We start from the raw sequence: 19,958 nt of genomic DNA, 5'->3' as shown, positions 1-19,958 counted from the left end.
TACCTATTTTAACACTGATATACTATTGGAATGGTAGTGATGACATTAATATATGTATTCTCTCATCCATTCGTAAATGAAAAGCAAAGTTTATTTTCACCTTATTTATATGGAAAGGGTCACTGTATGACTTGTAATATTTCAGGTATCCATTAAGCAATGTCATTGGAGATTCTTACTCTGTCTGGAAGCCAAGGTCGGACGATGCAGCTCCGTGGATTGAGGTGAATATATCGTTAGCATTATGTTGTCACTCGACAACCTAATCGAACGGATCACTTACAATGTATCTTAGTTGGTGTAGTGTCTACAACAAACCTGTAGCATTCAAATCTATTATATAAGACATCTACATGTCAGCATGACCCGTTATACATGTTGGTCACTTGTAGGAAAGTAGTTACACTAACTACGGAAACTGTGGGAATCGCCGACACATGTAAACTTACTTACTTACTTTGGAGATTTAACGTGCGCTTTCCGACTGATGCGTATTTCGCACACGGGCCCGGCCAGGCCATTTAATGTGTTTCCGAAATGGGCGAAAGTGGTGTGTGCAACCCTCCGCCAACTTCTAAGTAATGCCTATCAAACAAGTTATTCTTTGGGATATTGGGGTAAGTAAGGGGTGTTTACGAGCTAGAGCTTGGTTTTGGGGGCTGATATTTTGGTTTATTAAGTTTTGGATGAGAGGGTTTGATTGGGACGCGGCCCAGGTGAAGTGTAGGAGGTGCCATGTTGGGTGCGTGTAATTAGTTTGAGAGCCTGATATTGTATTGAGTCAAGTTTTTTAGATAGAGAGTTGTTTAGGGTGTTGTATATGGCGCAGCCGTAGTCTAGTTCTGATCTATTTAGTGATATGTAGAGAGAGAGAGGAGGGTATCTTTGGAGGCTCCCCAGTTAGAGCCAGTTAGGCATCTTAGCGTGTTTAGGTCTTTACTGCATTTAGTTGTTAGGTTTTGGATGTGAGCATCCCAGGTGAGATGTTCATCGAAAATAAATCCTAAGAATTTGGTTTGGTTTGAAATTTGATTGTTTGGATGTTTAGCTGGAGGATTGGGGAGGCGGGTTTCATGTTTTTATGTTTGAATACTATTCCTATTCCTGAGTTAAGGGAGAAGCCCCCTTTGTCAGCCCATTGTTGTATTTTATTAAGAGATTTTGGGAGTAAAGTTTGGGCCATTTTAATGCTTTTAGTGCGGATCCGGGGGGTTCATCTGCCGCGAATTTTGATGTGTTTACTTTAGGGGATAGGCCCTCGAATAGATCGTTTATCATTATATTGAAGAGGGTGGGGCTGAGGATACTGCCCTGGGGTGTGCCATTTTCTAGGGGACACTGGTCCGATAGTGTTTGGTCTATACCCACGGTTATTTTACGATTGTTTAGGAAGTCCTGGATGTAGTTTATTATCTGACCTTTGAGTCCTATTTTTTTAAGTTTTTGTATTAGCCCGTCGTGCCATACCATGTCGAAAGCTTTAGAGAAGTCTAAGAAGATGCCTGTGGTATATTGTTTATTTAGTTGTCCTGTCTTAATATATTGCTCTAGTTGGGCGAGGTTATCTAGGGTTGAGCGGCCAGGAGTGAAGCCGCTTTGATCTGGGTTTATGATGTTATTTTGGGTTAGGTAATGTTGTAATCTATTTTTAGCCATTGATTCCATTACTTTAAATAAGTTTGAAGTTAGGGATATTGGTCTATATGAGTAAGCTTGATTAGCTGTTTTATTAGGTTTAGGGATTTGTATGACTAGGGCCTGTTTCCAGGGAGTAGGAACCTGTCCGTTTAGGTAGATGAGATTGTATAGTTTGAGTAGTGCCTGGAGTAGTTTTAGGGGGAGATTTCTAATCCTGGGGCTGTGCCCTTTTTCCTGTTTTGGATTACATAGAAGAGCTCCTCCATTGTGTAGGGTTGGTTTATTTCCAGATTGTTATTGTTTGGTTCTTTTGTGTGTTTGTTTTCTGTTTTAAGTTTGTCTTGGAATTTTTGGCTGAAGTTGTTGTTACTTCTAACGGCCGAAAAGTGGTTGGCGAGATGATTTGCTTTTTGGGCGGGGTTGATTGAGTTGTTAATGCTAGGTTTTTTTATGTCGTTTTAAGCCTCTAATGGCGTGGATTTTGCGCCACCAGACCGTTTTGGCATCTGTGCAGTTATTTATACCTTCGCAGAATTTTTTCCAGTCTCTACTTTTGGCTATTTGGACTAGTTTTTGAACCTGATGGTTTAGATCGTGGGCAAACTTTAGATGTTTGTAGTCGCGTTTTGCTTTATTGAAGGCTGATTTACGTTTTCTTCTAGTCTTTTCTATTTCCTCATTCCATATGGTACGGTCAGTTTGCCTGTTTTGAAGGGGATGGAGGTTTTGGCTGCGTTTATTATATAGTCTGTTAGGTTTTTACAATAGGTTTCTGGATCATTATTTTCTATTTCGTTAAGTTAGCTTCGTTGCAGATATCTTGGAATTGGTCCCAGTTAGCCTTATTGTAATGGAATTTTGGTTCTTGGTTTTCTGTTTGGATTGGTACGTTTGTATTTCCTATAGTTATGTTTATGGGGAAGTGGTCACTACCTAGCGGGACGTCGTGCACTTCCCATTGAGTCGATAGCTGACATTTTTTGGTTTATCTTATCGTACCTCGTGGGTTGATTGCTATTTAGGAGTACTAGATCGTTTGTTTCTATCCATTCGGAGATTAATTTGCCATGATTATCTATTTTATCATCTATATGCTCCATGTAGGATGGTGAGCGTTAAAGTCTCCTAGGATTATAGTAGATTTATCGCTTATTTGGAGTAGTTTGTTTAGATCCTCAGGTTGGACTTTTTGTTCCGCCCAGTGGTAAATATTTATTATGTTTATGTTTCGGTTATTTAATGTGATTTTAATGCTGTTGGCTTGTAGGTTTGGCGTGTCTATTTTTATTTCTTCGTAATTTATATCTTCCCTGATAAATATGATTAGCTCCTCCTGCGGCTCTTCTTGTTTTGGGTTTTGCTCTGTCAGTTCTAACTGAGTTGTAGTTAGGTGTAGTGTAAATTTGGATTTTTTTGAGAATTTGGTTTCCTGGATACAAGCAATGTGAGGGCCTTTATTTAGTTTAAATTTAGTTTTTAGTTCATGGCCGTGGGAGGTGAGTCCGTTGGCGTTCCACTGAAAAATATTTAGTCCTTCCATTATTGGGTTCTGTTGATTGGTGATTTAGTTTTAAGTTTTTATTTTATTCGGTCACTTCGTTTAGACGGAGGTTTAAGAGGAAGAAGGGTAGATTGGTTAAGTTAAGATTGAAAGCTACTTTGTGGAATGATTTCATGCTAACTTTTGGTGAGTTTTGACTATGCATGTATGCTAGGAGTAAGGTGAGGTTATTTAGGTTTTGGGTGTTGGCTGGTTGGGAAGTTTGGTTTGTTTTAGTTGGAGTAGTTTCTATTGTTTCCTCAGTAGTGGAGAAATCTTCGTCATCGGTTAAATTAGGTTTAGCTGTTTCCATGGGGGAGGCATGTGATGTGGAGGGTTGTGTAGGTGTTTTCGGGATGGGTGTAGCTGATGATTTCTTAGTGTTTGTGTTTTGTTGTTGTGCTTGCTTGTGGGGGAGTGTTGTTGCCATGTGGGCTGTAGGGTGCTTGGATGTGGGTCGTGTTGTGGCGGTCGTTTTGTGGTTTGTTTTGCATGCGGGGGTTGATGTTTTGGCTATTCGAGATATGGGAGGGTTCGTGGTTGGTTGAGTGGCTGCTTGTGTGTGTGAGGTGGGTGCGGTTTCTCGGTAGGGGCCCCGGACAGAGCTGTCAGTTATGGATGTGGTGTTTGTTTGTAGGATGGTGTTTGGGTGTGGTGTAGGGAGGAGTGGTTTGGATGCGGGTGTAGCAAATTTTCGTGTTTGGATTTTAGCCGTGTCTATGTTTATGTGTTTGTTGGCCTGCTGGGTGAGTGTGTGTCTGTGTGGGCATTGGTTTGAAAGTGAAGTGTGTTGGATGGATTTGCAGTGGATGCACCAGGGTGTGCATGACCCTGGGCAGTCTGTTTGTGCGCATTTTTTACATTTATATTTGGGTATGTGCATTGGGAGGCAGTGTGGTTGTATTTGAGGCACTTTGAACATTGTTTAACCTGCTTTATATAGGGTTTGACTTCTTAGTTGGAGTGGGCTCCGAAGGATATGTGTTTGGGGGCTTCAGGGAATTTAGCGGTTTTTTAAAAATTGATTATGACAATGGAGGTTGGGACCGTTTTTCCGTTTCTGGTTGAGGTTATTCAACGCGTGCTGGTGATTAGGGGTTGAGGGTTATGGTCTTGGACACATGTAAATCTAATACACTTATTAAGTTACACCCATCCGGGCAGCAGGGGCATATTGACCGCTGGGATGTGATTGCCTGTGGGTGAAGAATAATGCCCGTCTGTCATTGCCAGTAAAGCAAAAGAGGCTCCAAGTGCAACTGGCTTCTTCTATTGTTCACAGTGATGTCAGTGACTTATCAGTCTGTGAGTCCATCGTATGTCCACAATACAGTCTAGGTACAGTACGTCGAATTTAGTTCCCGACACTTTCCCTGCCAGAAAACATTTCCCCCAAACTTTCATACTTGTGTGATGCATGTGTAAAACTACCCACAACAACATCATTGTTTACGGAGCACGGTTTATACAGATAAAAATGCAACATGCAATACAAAGTATTCTATTATGACATTTAGCATTCTAATGCTGATTGGTCCGCCAGCGGTATCGAATCTACGTCAGACTATGCTTTTGCTAATGAGCGTTTCAATGCAGATGAAACTATATCTTTGAAAGCCGTTTTCTGAAACCCGAACGGTAGGAATGATCACATGTTGTGGTTGTTCTGTGTTGTTGGTGGTGTGTGCAGTGTAATAGTGCGTGTTCAGGTGTTTCTGTTTGGTTACGGGGGCACGGGTGACCCAGTCGTCCAAGGCCCCTGCGATTCGTTGTGCAGAGTTGCGTCCCTTGGGCACGCCAGAAACCTATGACTGTGGGTTCGAATCCCGGTTCGCCCCGATTATGTTTCTAGGTTTGTCAGCACCATACCCTTGCTTGTGGGTGTCACCGAAGTGGTAAACGTCTGAGACCTGCATCACTTCGGGCTTTTCTTCCACATTAAGCTGACACTCCTTGATATAACTGTAATACTGTTAAAAGCGGCGTTAAACCAAACTCACTCACTCACTCACTCACTCTATTTGGTTACAGTGAGGACATTTACCTGGGGTTTTTTTTCTGATTCTGTGTAGGTGAGAGTTTAGTTTAGTGTACCCTGTCTGTAATTTGCTTATTGCCCTGTCGATTGTTTTGGATTTATGATGATCTTTTGGTTTTTTGAGTGGCTTTAGGATCACCTGTTTTAATTTACAGTTTGATTTCTGATATTGGTTTTGCCACTTTTGGAGGATTTTACTCTTAGTGATACTTTTAATCTCGTTTTCAGGTATTGGAAGGTTGATGCTTATTTCTTCAAGTTTTACTGATGCTTTGGCTGCTTTATCGGCGTGTTCGTTACCAAACATTCCGACGTAGGCAGGGCTCCATACGAATTCTATTTCTTTACCTAGATTGCGGAGCTTGTTGGAGCTTTTGAGTATCTGTTGAATTAGTTTAGTTCGAATTTTTGTGTTTGTGTTTTTAATAGCTTGGAGTCCACTTAGTGAGTGAGTAAGGATCAGGGTTGTTTGTTGTTTTTTAATTTGGGGGTTATGTAGAAATGAAAATTGATTGATTATTTGGGAACCTATAGCATTTATTTTCTTTTGTGGGTTGATGTACATGGACGCCGAATCCTGTGTGTTTCGGGGTCGGGTCGGAGGACCCGTCTGTAAAGATGTGACACCAATTTGGCCATTTTTCATGTATGTATGATAGTGTGATGGCTTTAGCGGTATTAGGGTCGATTTCTTTGTTTAGTATGGAGGAGAGCGTTGTGTCTATATTGGGGATTTATAGTTTGGGTGTGAATATTGTGTTTGGTTTTGTGTTTAGTTTTAAATCGTTTAGGTTGTGTATGTTTAAGTAGTTGAGTGTGCGTTGAGAGACTGGTGTAAATAATGGGTTTTTCAGTGCTAGTGTTTAGTGTTTTAGGCTTATATTGTTTTTTAAAAGTTGTGTTGGATTTGGGTGTTGTGTTGGGTTGAGGCCCAGAAATTTATTGTTAACTGTTCTCGGCGTAAATCAAGTGGGGTTTCGCCTGTTAGGGCCTGCAGTGAGGTAAGCGAGGTGCCCTGTTGTGATCTTAAGTGCTCTGTAACGGATTGAGTTTAGTTTATCGTTTAGTATTGTGTTTAAGGTATTGTATATTAGGCACCCATAGTCTATTTTTGATCAAATTAATGATGTGTATAATGATAGTAGGGTCTACTTTGAGCCCCCCCAATTTTTACCTGTCAGGCAGCGTAGTGTATTTAGGTCTTTACTGCATCTATTTATTAAATTTGTAATATGAGCACCGCAGCTTAGATGTTCATCAAAGATTAGTCCTAGAAATGTGGTCTGTTTTTGGAAATTTATAGGATTATTGTTTAATTGTAGTTCGGGGGTGTTTACCCGCATATTTTCGTGTGTTTGAAAACTATCCCTGTGTTTTTTTCGGCATTTAGTGAGAAGTCCCATTTATTTGCCCATATTTGTATTTTGTTTGTAAAATATTTATGCTTCTAGTGCGGATCCAGAGGGCTCCGTCATCTGCGTATTTAGAGGTTTGAACTTTATTTGATAATCCCTCGAATAAGTCGTTTATCATAATGTTGAAAAGTGTTGGGCTTAGAATGCTGCCTTGGGGTGTGCCATTTTCTAGGGGACACTGGTCGGATAGCGTTTGGTCGATTCCCACGGATATTTTGCGATTAGTTAGAAAGACTTGAATATAGTTCATTAATTGGCCCTTGAGTCCTGCTTTTTGGAGTTTTTGTATTAGTCCGTTATGCCATACCGAAAGCTTTAGAGAAATCTCGGAATATGCCTACTGTATATTGTTTGTTTAATTGGCCCGTTTTAATGTCTTGTTCTAAGCGGGCGAGGTTGTCTAAGGTTGAGCGGCCTGGGGTGAATGCACTTTGATCCTGGTTTATTGTATTGTTTTGGTCTAGATAGTGGTTGGAGCCTATTTTTGATTCTCCATGATTCTACATAAACTTGAGGTTAGGGAGATTGGTCTGTAAGAATTTGCCTCGTCTGCCGGTTTGTTTGGCTTTGGTATTGGGATGACCAAAACCTCTTTCCATGAAGTCGGAACCTGACCGTTTTGGTAGATGAGATTGTATAGTTTAAGAAGTGATTCAAGAATATTTGTGGGTAGTTTAATTAGTTTAATTATTTGGTATGAGATTAGGTTTAGACCAGGGGCTGTACGTTTTTTTCGATTGTTTAATACATGGAGTAGTTCCTCTATTGCGTGTGGTTGATTTATTTCTAGGTCATCGTCTTCTGACAATCTGGCGAATTTATTTTCATTTTTTAAGTGTTTTTGGAATTTCTCAGAGAAGTTACTATTGCTACTAATGGCTGAGAAATGGTTTGCTAGGTTATTTGTTTTTTGTTTAGGGTTTGTTGAGTTATTTATGTTCGGTGTTTTTTTGGTTCGTTTAATTCCTCGGGCTGCGTGTATTTTGCGCCATACTGTCCTTGTGTCTATGTGCTGGTTTACTTCGTCGCATAAGTTTTTCCAGTTTTTTTTTTTTTTTTTGCTGTTTTGACGAGGTTTTGTACTTGGTGATTTAGTTGATGGGTTATCTTTAGATGTGTGTGGTCTCGTTTAGCTTTGTTAAATGCGCTTTTGCGTTTTTCTCTCGTCTTTTTAATTTCCTCTGTCCACCAGGGTACCGTGGGTTTGCCTATTTTTGGTGTCCTGAAGGGGATTATGTTTTAGCTATGTTTATTATGCATTCTGTAAAGTTTTAGCAGTATTTTTCGGGGTCTTTATTATCGAGGTCCGCTGGGTTAACCTGTTTACATAATGTTTTGAATTTGTCCCAGTCGGCTTTGTTGTAATGGAATTTTGGTTCTTGGGGTTCATTTTGGGTTTGGATTTTTATGTTTCTTAACGTTATATTTATTGGAAAGTGGTCACTGCCGAGTGGCTCCTCTTTCACTTCCCACAAAGTGCTTTGGGCGAGATCAGGCGTGCAGATTGTAGGTCAATAGCTGATATATTTTGATTAATTTTATCATATCTAGTTTGTTGGTTGTCATTTAGTAGCATTAGGTGTTTTTATTCGATCCAGTCAGCGATGAGTTTGCCGTGTTGGTCTGTTTTATCTTTAACACCCCAGGAAGGGTGGTGGGCGTTGAAGTCCCACAAGAAGATGGTGGATTTTTTACCTATTTGATTCAAGGTTTCTATGTTTTCAGGTTTAATTTGTTTCAGTGCCCAGTGGTGTATGTTTACGATGTTTATTTTTCTATTTTGATGAGCTATTTGTATACCATTCAGATTTTGTTTTTTTATTGGTATTTCCTTATAGTTTATGTCCTCTCTGACGTATTTGATCAGGCAACCGCCTGCGCTCCCTGGGCGAGATTTGACTCTGTCGTGTCTTACCGAGTTATAATTAGGCAGGGCGAATTTTGATTTTAGGGAGAAGTGGGTCTCCTGATCATGAACACATATGACATGAGGACCTGGGTTTTTCCTAAATTTGGTTTTTAGTTCGTGGCCGTAGGGGCCAGTCCATTTGCATTCCATTGCGGTATGTGTAGAACACTGTGTTCGTGACCCAGATTATTTATAGCAAATGTGGCAATATGTTTTCAGATGGGAAACCCGACGAAGAATGTCTAAGAGAGGGTGTGTTAAGTTCCGTTACATTAACAAAGTTTGACATTAAGTTAGCGCTTATTTATAACGTCCTGTGACGTCATGTCTATCGCTTCATAACACGAGGTTGGTGTGTACAAGCTGCAAGGGTCGTTTTGAAAAATGTTTACACAGTGTGTGTGGTAGATAGTTCTAGTGTCTCTTAGTGAAAACATTTTAGTATTATGGTGTTAATTATGTTTTGAGTAAACACAACCAAACATTCTCGAATTAAATCTTACTGATCCCTAAAGTTGACCATTCAGCCTATTGTAAATATTAGACTTAGCCCATGCCACGTCACTTATTACCTCTGTGTTGCGAAATAGTTCGAGATTATTACATATTAAATGTATCTACGATGTATTTTGGTCTTCAGCGGAGAAAGAGTTTAGTAGGAAAAACATATTTGGAGGTGTTTTGTTTAAGATGACGCATTTAGTAAATTAAACTGTTTTCTCAACAGGTTGGGATAGATACTTTCCTTTACTTTGCTGAGGTTTACATCTACCCAGACATCTCTACCTTAACGAAGGACATCTGGTTTCGGGACTCCAACAGGAACTGGATGGTGACATGGACGAGGAACGACGAGGCATCCATTGTGGGAAACTCCTTCTTTCCACACTGTAAAGTTAGTTTCATATTGTACATGTTGAATCGTTGCCAGTTTTAACACAGTTTGCATTGATCGGTCTGAATGAGAAGAAACATGGCCATCCCTTTTGGGGATATGGGTGTTTTCACGAGTTCGACTTGACAAGAAATAAAGTTAGTTTCATAGTGTATGAAGTTGCTAGTTTTACCATCGGTAGCTTTAACATTGAAGAGACAATTGTCCATACAGTTGGTGCTGAAAACAAGTAAGATTTTATAGAAAGTAATAATCTGCATATCTGTCATTTGTTGAAGTAAGTTAATTGCAACATACAAACATTTCTCGAGAACTGTAACATCACTTGTGATCCCTAGGGACCGTGCTGGGGTCGTTTACATCACTATACATCGACCTGAAACACATTCATGTGTGATCCCTAGCTGTGGAGGTTTATATAACTGTACATCGTCCTGTAACACACCCATGTCTGACCCCTAGGAACCCTGCTGAGGACGTTTACATAACTGTACATCGCCCTGTAACACAGCCATGTGTGATCCCAAGGGGACCGTGCTGGGGACGTTTACATAACTGTACATCGCCCTGTAACACACCCATGTGTGATCCCTAGGAACCGTGCTTGGGACGTTTACATCACTGTACATCGCCCTGTAACACATCCATGTGTGATTCCTAGGAACCGTGCTGGGGACGTACATAACTGTACATCGCCCTGTAACACACCCATGTATGATCGCTAGAGACCGTGCTGAGGACGTTTACATAACTGTACATCGCCCTGTAACACACCCATGTATGATCGCTAGAGACCGTGCTGAGGACGTTTACATAACTGTACATCGACCTGTAACACACCCATGTGTGATCCCTAGGAACCGTGCTTGGGACGTTCACATCACTGTACATCGCCCTGTAACACATCCATGTGTGATTCCTAGGAACCGTGCTGGGGACGTTTACATCACTGTACATCGCCCTGTAACACTTCCATGTCTGATCCCTAGGGCCCGTGCCGGGAACATTTACATAACTGTACATCGCCATGTAACACATCAATGTGTGATCTCCAGAGACCGTATTGAGGACGTTGATATCACTGTACATCGCACAGTAACATAGTCATTTGTGGTCCCTAGGGACTGTACTGGGGCACGTTTACATCACTGTACATCGCACTGTAACCTAGTTATGTGTAACTCTAGGGACTGTACTGGGGACGTTTACATCACTGTACATCGACTTGTAACATAGTCATATATGGTCCCTAGGGACTGTACGGGGGACGTTTACATCACTGTACATCGACCTGTAACATAGTCATGTGTAACTCTAGGGACTGTACTGGGGACGTTTACATCACTGTACATCGACTTGTAACATAGTCATGTGTAACTCTAGGGACTGTACTGGGGACGTTTACATCACTGTACATCGACTTGTAACATAGTCATGAGTAACCCTAGGGACTGTACTTGGGACGTTTACATCACTGTACATCGACCTGTAACATAGTCATGTGTAACCCTAAGGACTGTTTTGGGGACGTTTACATCACTGCACATCGCACTGTAACATAGTTATGTCTGGTCCCTGGGGACTGTACTGGTGACGTTTACATGACTGCACATCGCACTGTAACATAGTTATGTCTGGTCCCTGGGGACTGTACTGGTGACGTTTACCTCACTGTACATCGCACTGTAACATAGTCATGTGTGGTCCCTAGGGACTGTACTGGGGACGTTTAAATCACTGTACATCGACTTGTAACATAGTCATGTGTAACCCTAGTGACTGTACTGGGGACGTTTACATCACTGTACATCGACCTGTAACATAGTTATGTCTGGTCCCTAGGGACTGTACTGGGGACATTTACATCACTGTACATCGCACTGTAACATAGTTATGTCTGGTCCCTAGGGACTGTACTGGGGACTTTTACATCACTGTACATCGCACTGTCACATAGTCATGTGTGGTCCCTAGGGACTGTACTGGGGACGGTGACATCACTTTACATCGCACTGCAACATAGTTATGTGTAACTCTAGGGACTGTACTGTGGACGTTTACATCACTGTACATCGACCTGCAAAATAGTCATGTGTAACCCTAGAGACTGTACTGGGGACGTTTACATCACTGTACATCGATTTGTAACATAGTTATGTCTGGTCCCTAGGGACTGTACTGGGGACGTTTACTACACTGTACATCGACCTCTAACATAGTCATGTGTCACCCTAGGGACTGTGGTGGGAACATTTACATCACTGTACATCGCACTGTAACATAGTTATGTCTGGTCCCTAGGGACTGTACTGGGGACGTTTAAATCACTGTACATCGCACTGTCACATAGTCATGTGTGGTCCCTAGGGACTGTACTGGGGACGGTGACATCACTGTACATCGCACTGCAACATAGTCATGTGTAACTCTAGGGACTGTACTGGGGACGTTTACATCACTGTACATCGACCTGTAACATAGTCACCTGTAACCCTAGGGACTGTACTTGGGACGTTTACATCACTGTACATCGACCTGCAACATAGTCATGTGTAACCCCTGGGGACTGTAGTGGGGACGTTTACATCACTGCACATCGACCTGCAACATAGTCATGTGTGGTCCCTAGGGACTGTACTGGGGACGTTTACATCCCTGTACATCGACCTGTAACATAGTCATGAATGAATGAATGAATGAATGAATGAATGAATACTCTTTATTTCCCCCAATGATTTAGAGAGTAGTACATACAATTACAACGTCGCTATATAAGTGCAATAATCTTGGACGCGACGTTAAACCCAATTTCACCACCACCACATACAATTACATTACATTTGACAACGGCAATGACAAAATATATGTAAGTACAACAGATTGAGCTGGGTAGGCAGTAATGAAGTGATGCGTGAAACTATATTTACATGATGCGTGACATAGCTTCACAAATACAATATGGATGTTAAGTTCCATGAGCTGACATGTTTAGCCACGATACTCATGAATGTTGCCCAGCTGTCAAGTGTCATGTCTTGGACCACATCTGTAATAGCACCGAGGTATGTCAGAATCTTGACGGCATCACTAGACGTGTCCTCAAGTCTGAGATATGTTTCAAGGCTAACATTGTCAAATAGAGACTCACTAAGCACATTTCTCTGTTTCATTAGGCCATCACAGTAAAGCAATTGGTGCTTAACAATGTCATCACATTCAGAGTTACAGATAAGACACAGTCCAGATGGAAATTCCCCAGAGTTGATTAGTTTATCTAAGACGCCTGAGAATCCATACTTTTGAGCCACATTCAGTAGATCATGTGTTATGGATCTGGCACTGTGTGAGATCGTGGTGACATACTGGGATAGTCTGAGATAGAAAATCGGCTTCACAATGGTTGTGCCTGCTGCTCTACAGAGTCGTCCCAGAAAGAGAAGCTTCATTTTCTCCACCTTGCCCAGCATTGCCCACAATCCTAGAACCTGGGTTGTAGCAGCTGTAGAGGATCTCCTGTGAAGGTTTTTGACTCGTCGTGCAAAGTAGCGCTGTAGGGTTTCCATCTCACTGATCTCACGTTTGTTGATATTAGGCCAGAGCTCACATGCATAGAAGGCAGTGGGGAAGATCACTTGTTGCCAGATATTCGATTAAGATACTGGGCTCAATCCTCCAGCTCTAAGACCGACATTTCTTGAGGAGTTGATTGTCTGTCGCGCCTTAGCACAAGCCCTAGTAGTTCGTTCACTTGCTTTTTCCGTGTGTATCAGAGAGCCGGCATAAATCGTACTGCTTTGGATCTTCATTGTCACATCTCCAATTCTGAACACAGGTCTATTACAATGTCTTCTGTTATTGCAAAAAGACAAGACACAGCTCTTATTGGCGTTATATGTCAGTCTCCAGCGCCGAGCATACTGGTGGATAGTATCAAGAGACATATTCAGTCCATGTACACTCGTACTCACAACAGTAGTGTCATCAGCCAGTACTACCGTTGGGATGTGCTCCTTACCAACAATTAGTCCACATTGTAGATTATCAAGCTGAGATATCAGGTCATTAATATAGACTAGAAACATCCATGCTGAGAGCGCACGACCTTGTCCTACTCCTTGTTGAACATTGAACAAATCACCTGTGCTCCCATTGTATTTAACACAAGCACTTGCTTCTTGGTAAGATTGACGGATAATGTGCCATGCACGGCCTTTCACACCAAGATTGTATAGTTTCAGTAGCAGCCCCTCATGCCATATCCTGTCGAAGGCCTTTTCGTTATCCAGAAAGGCAACATATATATTTGAGTGTCTATCTTGATAATAGGAAATAGCCTCTTTTAACACATATGTAGCCACACTGGCGCCATGCTCTTTCCGGAAGCCGCACTGGAGACAATGTGGGAAATCAGGATTAATAGATTTGATGTAGGACTCCAGTCTGTCTAGCAACAGCCTCTCAAATACCTTCGCAATCACGGATGTTAGAGTGATACCGCGATAATTAGCTGGGTTGCATTTATCTTTATTATTCCCTTTGTAGATGGGAATAATAGTTCCAGTTCTCACCATGACAGGCGTGTAACAAGTACTGATCATCATATTGTAGAGGTGTGCCAGATGTTTAAACAGAAGATTGTCAGCATTACAGAGGTGTTCTACAGTAATACAGTCTGGTCCAGGAGACTTATTCTTTTTCAGCCTCTTAATGGTTGATTTCACTTCATTAGATGTAATACTTGTCGCCAGGATTGGATCGTTCTCAGATATGTTACTGTTTGCTATATCACAAAGCTTTGATTTTGTTTCCTCATAAAAGTCCGTTTCAAACTCAGGCCTACCGAGAGGAGACAGCAGATCTCCGTAGTAATCAGTCCACATATTGCAGATGTCCTCGGGTGTGCTGGCCGTCTTGTCTTTATACTGTAGAGATGTACATGTTACATTAGTCTTCCTCTGTTTCCTGACAGTTCTATAAAATTCACCAATGTCCACTTCACAGGCAGAGTTCAGCTCTGTATACTTGTGTCTGTCCCATTGCCGTTCGGCTTTTCTCTTCTGTCGACGGAAATTGCATTTAGCTGCTTTATACTGTTTATAAGAGCCATGTGCATCTCCTCTAGGTTTACCTTGAGATATCCATTGTCGTCTAGCATGACACATCTGGTAGTGGTAGTAGTCTAGACTAGATCCTCTCCAATAGGGTCGAAGGTATGGTCTGTAGTGTCCTGTTGGGATGTACATTGCTTTTGACGTGTGGAGAGAGCTCACTATAGCATCAAAGTAATATTCCACTATATCGCTGTCAGAATGTGTCACGTCTGGAAGGATGTCACCAAGTATTTTGTTAACTTCAGATGAGTACATCTCCAGTTCAAGGCCATTCGCCTTCTGCCATTTGTAAGTTGGGGGAGTCCATAGCTTTTGCTCTGTTAAGAACGCATCGCTAGGAAATGATACCACTAATGGTGAATGATCCGATATCTCGAAATCGATGTTGTTATTGACAGAGGTCGTCAGCACAGATGATTGAAGAGCATCTGGCAAGAAAATATAATCAATCAGAGATGACTGTGTTCCAGCCTTGTTGCACCATGTCTTGAGATGACCTAGAGTAACACCACAGTTGTATGATGGTATCATGTTTCTTGTATCCAAGTATGACTGCAGTACAGTGGAGCGAGGGGATGCTGGGTAATTTACAAGATCTGTATTAAAATCTCCACAAAGAACAACATAACTGCTTTCTGATAGCTCATCAACCACGTCGAACACTTCCTTGACACTCTCCTCATACACTGCTGTGTTGTGATTAGTGGAGGGGAGCAAAGCACACACTACATACATATCAGCACACTGGGGACGGGAGAGTCTCACAGCTACAACACTATCATACTCACATTCACATATCAGTGTACCTGGACATATTTTTCTTAACTAAAATTGCCACACCGCCTTCCCCTCTACATCCTCGCTGGTTAGCCTTAACCTTAGCCGCGACGTCAAACTTATCATTTAGACAGTCAAACCAGCTCTGCGTTCTATCGTTCAACCAGTGTTCACACACTGCAAGGGCATCACAGTCACTCGCTAGTTTCTCTAAGTACTGTCGACAATACAGTACACCTCTTACATTCCATGTTCCTATACTTAGCATGGTAATAAGTATTAGGCAAGTGTTCAATGCTATCATGTTAGACGAGTTAGCGTGCACCATTGCTGTTTCTGTGTGACTGTGGTATCTATTCCTGACATCTTACATTTGGCGGCCAGAAATCTTCATTCTCACTAACTTGTTCTGCTGTCCTACTGTCAATGTTCACTCTCAGTGTGTAGGTGGGATTGTAGCCTTCCCAGTGCCTCAGCAAACGAACGTAACTCACATGGACGCCACGTTGTTTAGCATATTCACATATGGCATCTTGCACTGTCTTTAGTGGTTTATCCGCTCTAACATACGATTGCACAAACCTTTTTGTTTTAAATTTTGGTAAAACACCTCTAAAAGCTCTGGACCATTCACTGTCGAATCTCACAGATCTCTGAGCATTGTCTTCGTGTTGTTTATGGCTAACGTCATCATATCCAACATCCCTGATATGGTCATCGCTGACTCTGTCATGTTGAGTAGGACTTGTACATATAGTGTCACTGTCGCCGCCCTCGTCGTTCTCGGTGTTGTCTCCAATAGTATTCCTCTCGTGGTTAATAGTAATGTCAACAACACTTGGAGTTTTTGTTTTGTTGGTCTCTGCTGTTCTGGTCAGAACACTGTCAGCCTCATGTCCTGGTTGTGCGCTGGAGCTCACAGTTCTGAGCAGCGGGGGGCTTCTAACTGCCTCAGAGTACATAAGGTTGTTGCGAGTGTTTACTATGTCTATTTTGCCGTCTATAGCATTGGTTTTTCGCGTTAGGTTACTAATATTGTCTTTCAGATCACTTTCAAGGTGGTGTATCCGTGAATCTTTCTCACGTAGTTGAGAGACTAGTATCCATCGTCTCCACGTAGCTTGAGCTCTACGTTTTTAGACCTTTCTATCTCCCTTGACGCTGTTATTAGGTCGCTGTTCTTCTCTTCGATGGTCCGCTTCATATTCCTGAGTTCAGTGTCGAATTTGTTGTGTAGTTCTTCAATTCTTCTGTCCAGACTGGCATTATGTTCGCTCGCAGAATCCCGCAATTCCATCATTTTTGCATAGATTAGGGTCAAAAGATCATTACCTCTTTGTGTATCCAGTAAACTATCTCCTGGTACGCTGGTGGGACGTGCGTTTGATTTGCCTTTGCTGAGTACAAGTTTTTCCAGTATATGAGAGGGGATTGTCTGTGTAATAAAACCATATAGGCAATATAAATCAGACGCATATTTCTCAATTACAGACTTCCTGGAATGTTCTCTTTGTACACGTTTTGGTAGATATCCATTTGGGGTATCGTGTCGAGTATCCTTGGCTACGTCATAAAGACTTTGTCTCACTTCGTTTAGTTTTTCTTCATCATTATTGTATATGTCCAAAACTTCAGTTTCAAAAGAAATTCGATCGAGTTGTCCAAGGCGTCTGTGTATTTCATTGAAAATGTCATTGTATGTATCATCCACACTTTGTGTAGCGTATCGAAGGTCATCTTCCTCGCTGACAGAGCTACTCAATGCTTCACTGACTCTGCTTGGGCTGCTCATTGTTTGTTGATTAATCGGACGCTCAGTCAATCAGCACTGGTCCACTTGTGTAGATTCTCCTTCACATTTCTACAAATTTTGGACACTTGATTTTAAGCAAAACCCAAAATCATCTTCATGATTCACTAACATGAGTCCATTGTAGGTATCATCATAATCACCTTACATGACTTTTGCGTCACAATATCTGATAATGATACAGGTATAAGATGATTCTGGTGGAGAAGACTTTTCAGCGACTTGCTGTTCTGACGCATGCGCGCTCGTGCTGGGGACGTTTACATCACTGTACATCGACCTGTAACATAGTTATGTGTAACCCTAGTGACTGTACTGGGGACGTTTACATCATTCTACATCGACCTGTAACATAGTCATGTGTAACTCTAGGGACTGTACTGAGGACATTTACATCACTGTACATCGCACTGTAACATAGTCATCTGTGGTCCCTAGGGACTGTACTTGGGACGTTTACATCCCTGTACATCGACCTGTAACATAGTCATGTGTAACCCTAGGGACTGTACTTGGGACGTTTACATCACTGTACATCGACCTGTAACATAGTCATGTGTAACCCTAGGGACTGTACTTGGGACGTTTACATCACTGTACATCGACCTGCAACATAGTCATGTGTAACCCCTAGGGACTGTAGGGGGGACGTTTACATCACTGTACATCGACCTGTAACATAGTCATGTGTAACCCCTAGGGACTATACTGGGGACGTTTACATCACTGTACATCGACCTGTAACATAGTCACGTGTGGTCCCTAGGGACTGTACTGGGGACGTTTACATCACTGCACATCGACCTGCAACATAGTCATGTGTGGTCCCTAGGGACTGTACTGGGGACTTTTACATCCCTGTACATCGACCTGTAACATAGTTATGTGTAACCCTAGGGACTGTACTGGGGATGTTTACATCACTGTACATCGACCTTTCATATAATCATGTGTGGTCCTTAGGGACTGTACTGGGGATGTTTACATCATTCTACATCGACCTGTAACATAGTCATGTGTGGTCCCTAGGGACTGTACTGGGGATGTTGACATCACTGTACATCGACCTGTAACATAGTCATGTGTAACCATAGGGACTGTACTGGGGACGTCTACATCACTGTACATCGACCTGTAACATAGTCACGTGTGGTCCCTAGGGACTGTACTGGGGATGTTGACATCACTGTACATCGACATGTAACACAGTCATGTGTAACCATAGGGACTGTACTGGGGACGTCTACATCACTGTACATCGACCTGTAACATAGTCATGTGTGGTCCCTAGGGACTGTAGTGGGGATGTTGACATCACTGTACATCGACATGTAACATAGTCATGTGTAACCATAGGGACTGTACGGGGGACGTCTACATCCCTGTACATCGACCTGTAACATAGTCATGTGTAACCCTAGGGACTGTACTTGGGACGTTTACATCACTGTACATCGACCTGTAACATAGTCATGTGTAACCCTAGGGACTGTACTTGGGACGTTTACATCACTGTACATCGACCTGCAACATAGTCATGTGTAACCCCTAGGGACTATACTGGGGACGTTTACATCACTGTACATCGACCTGTAACATAGTCACGTGTGGTCCCTAGGGACTGTACTGGGGACGTTTACATCACTGCACATCGACCTGCAACATAGTCATGTGTGGTCCCTAGGGACTGTACTGGGGACTTTTACATCCCTGTACATCGACCTGTAACATAGTTATGTGTAACCCTAGGGACTGTACTGGGGATGTTTACATCACTGTACATCGACCTTTCATATAATCATGTGTGGTCCTTAGGGACTGTACTGGGGATGTTTACATCATTCTACATCGACCTGTAACATAGTCATGTGTGGTCCCTAGGGACTGTACTGGGGATGTTGACATCACTGTACATCGACCTGTAACATAGTCATGTGTAACCATAGGGACTGTACTGGGGACGTCTACATCACTGTACATCGACCTGTAACATAGTCACGTGTGGTCCCTAGGGACTGTACTGGGGATGTTGACATCACTGTACATCGACATGTAACACAGTCATGTGTAACCATAGGGACTGTACTGGGGACGTCTACATCACTGTACATCGACCTGTAACATAGTCATGTGTGGTCCCTAGGGACTGTAGTGGGGATGTTGACATCACTGTACATCGACATGTAACATAGTCATGTGTAACCATAGGGACTGTACGGGGGACGTCTACATCACTGTACATCGACCTGTCACATAGTCATGTGTAACCCTAGGGACTGAGTTGTGGACGTTTTCATCACACAGGTCCAAGTCAACCATTAGTAGTTAAGTTAACATCTGTCACAATTCACCTTGTTATACCGCGATGTTTTCTTTACAGATGCTGACGGTCCCCACAGACGCAATCAGAATCACAATGGACAAACACAGCAGTGTTCAAGTCGCATTCATTGCTGTTCAGGGTCGTGTGTAAATTCATTTAAATACAAGACCATCATTGTTAAAAACAGCCTCTGACCACATATCATCAACTGTGCCTCGGCCAACACATCTTCAACTCTGTCATCAACAGCCTCGGCCCACACATCATCAACTCTGTCACCAACAGCGTCAACCCACACATCTTCAACTGTCACCAACAGCCTCGGCCCACACATCTTTAACTCCGTCACCAACAGCGTCAACCCACACATCTTCAACTCCGTCACCAACAGCCTCGGCCAACACATCTTCAACTCTGTCATCAACAGCCTCGGCCCACACATCATCAACTCTGTCACCAACACACTCGGCCCACACATCATAAACCCCGTCACCAACAGCCT

The 19,958-nt window shown here is 42.4% G+C and overlaps 1 protein-coding gene across 1 annotated transcript in view; it reads left to right on the top strand.

Annotated features, from left to right (window-relative positions):
• The window catches only part of LOC124123547, a 39,267-nt gene extending 19,612 nt beyond the window's left edge, over positions 1 to 19,655 (top strand). The window contains exons 3-5 of the mRNA XM_046486736.2: positions 146 to 224; positions 9,268 to 9,435; positions 19,514 to 19,655. Of these exons, the coding sequence (XP_046342692.2) occupies positions 146 to 224; positions 9,268 to 9,435; positions 19,514 to 19,606 (340 nt within the window). The 3' untranslated portion in view covers positions 19,607 to 19,655. The remainder of the gene's footprint in view (positions 1 to 145; positions 225 to 9,267; positions 9,436 to 19,513) is intronic.
• The last annotated feature ends 303 nt before the right edge of the window (positions 19,656 to 19,958 follow it).

This window comes from Haliotis rufescens, unplaced genomic scaffold, assembly GCF_023055435.1.
Source record: "Haliotis rufescens isolate VD_foot unplaced genomic scaffold, xgHalRufe1.0.p SCAF_13, whole genome shotgun sequence".
Classification (NCBI taxonomy): Eukaryota; Metazoa; Mollusca; class Gastropoda; order Lepetellida; family Haliotidae; genus Haliotis; species Haliotis rufescens.
Note: the sequence above shows the minus strand (reverse complement) of the source record. Positions and strands in the feature narration are given on the sequence as shown.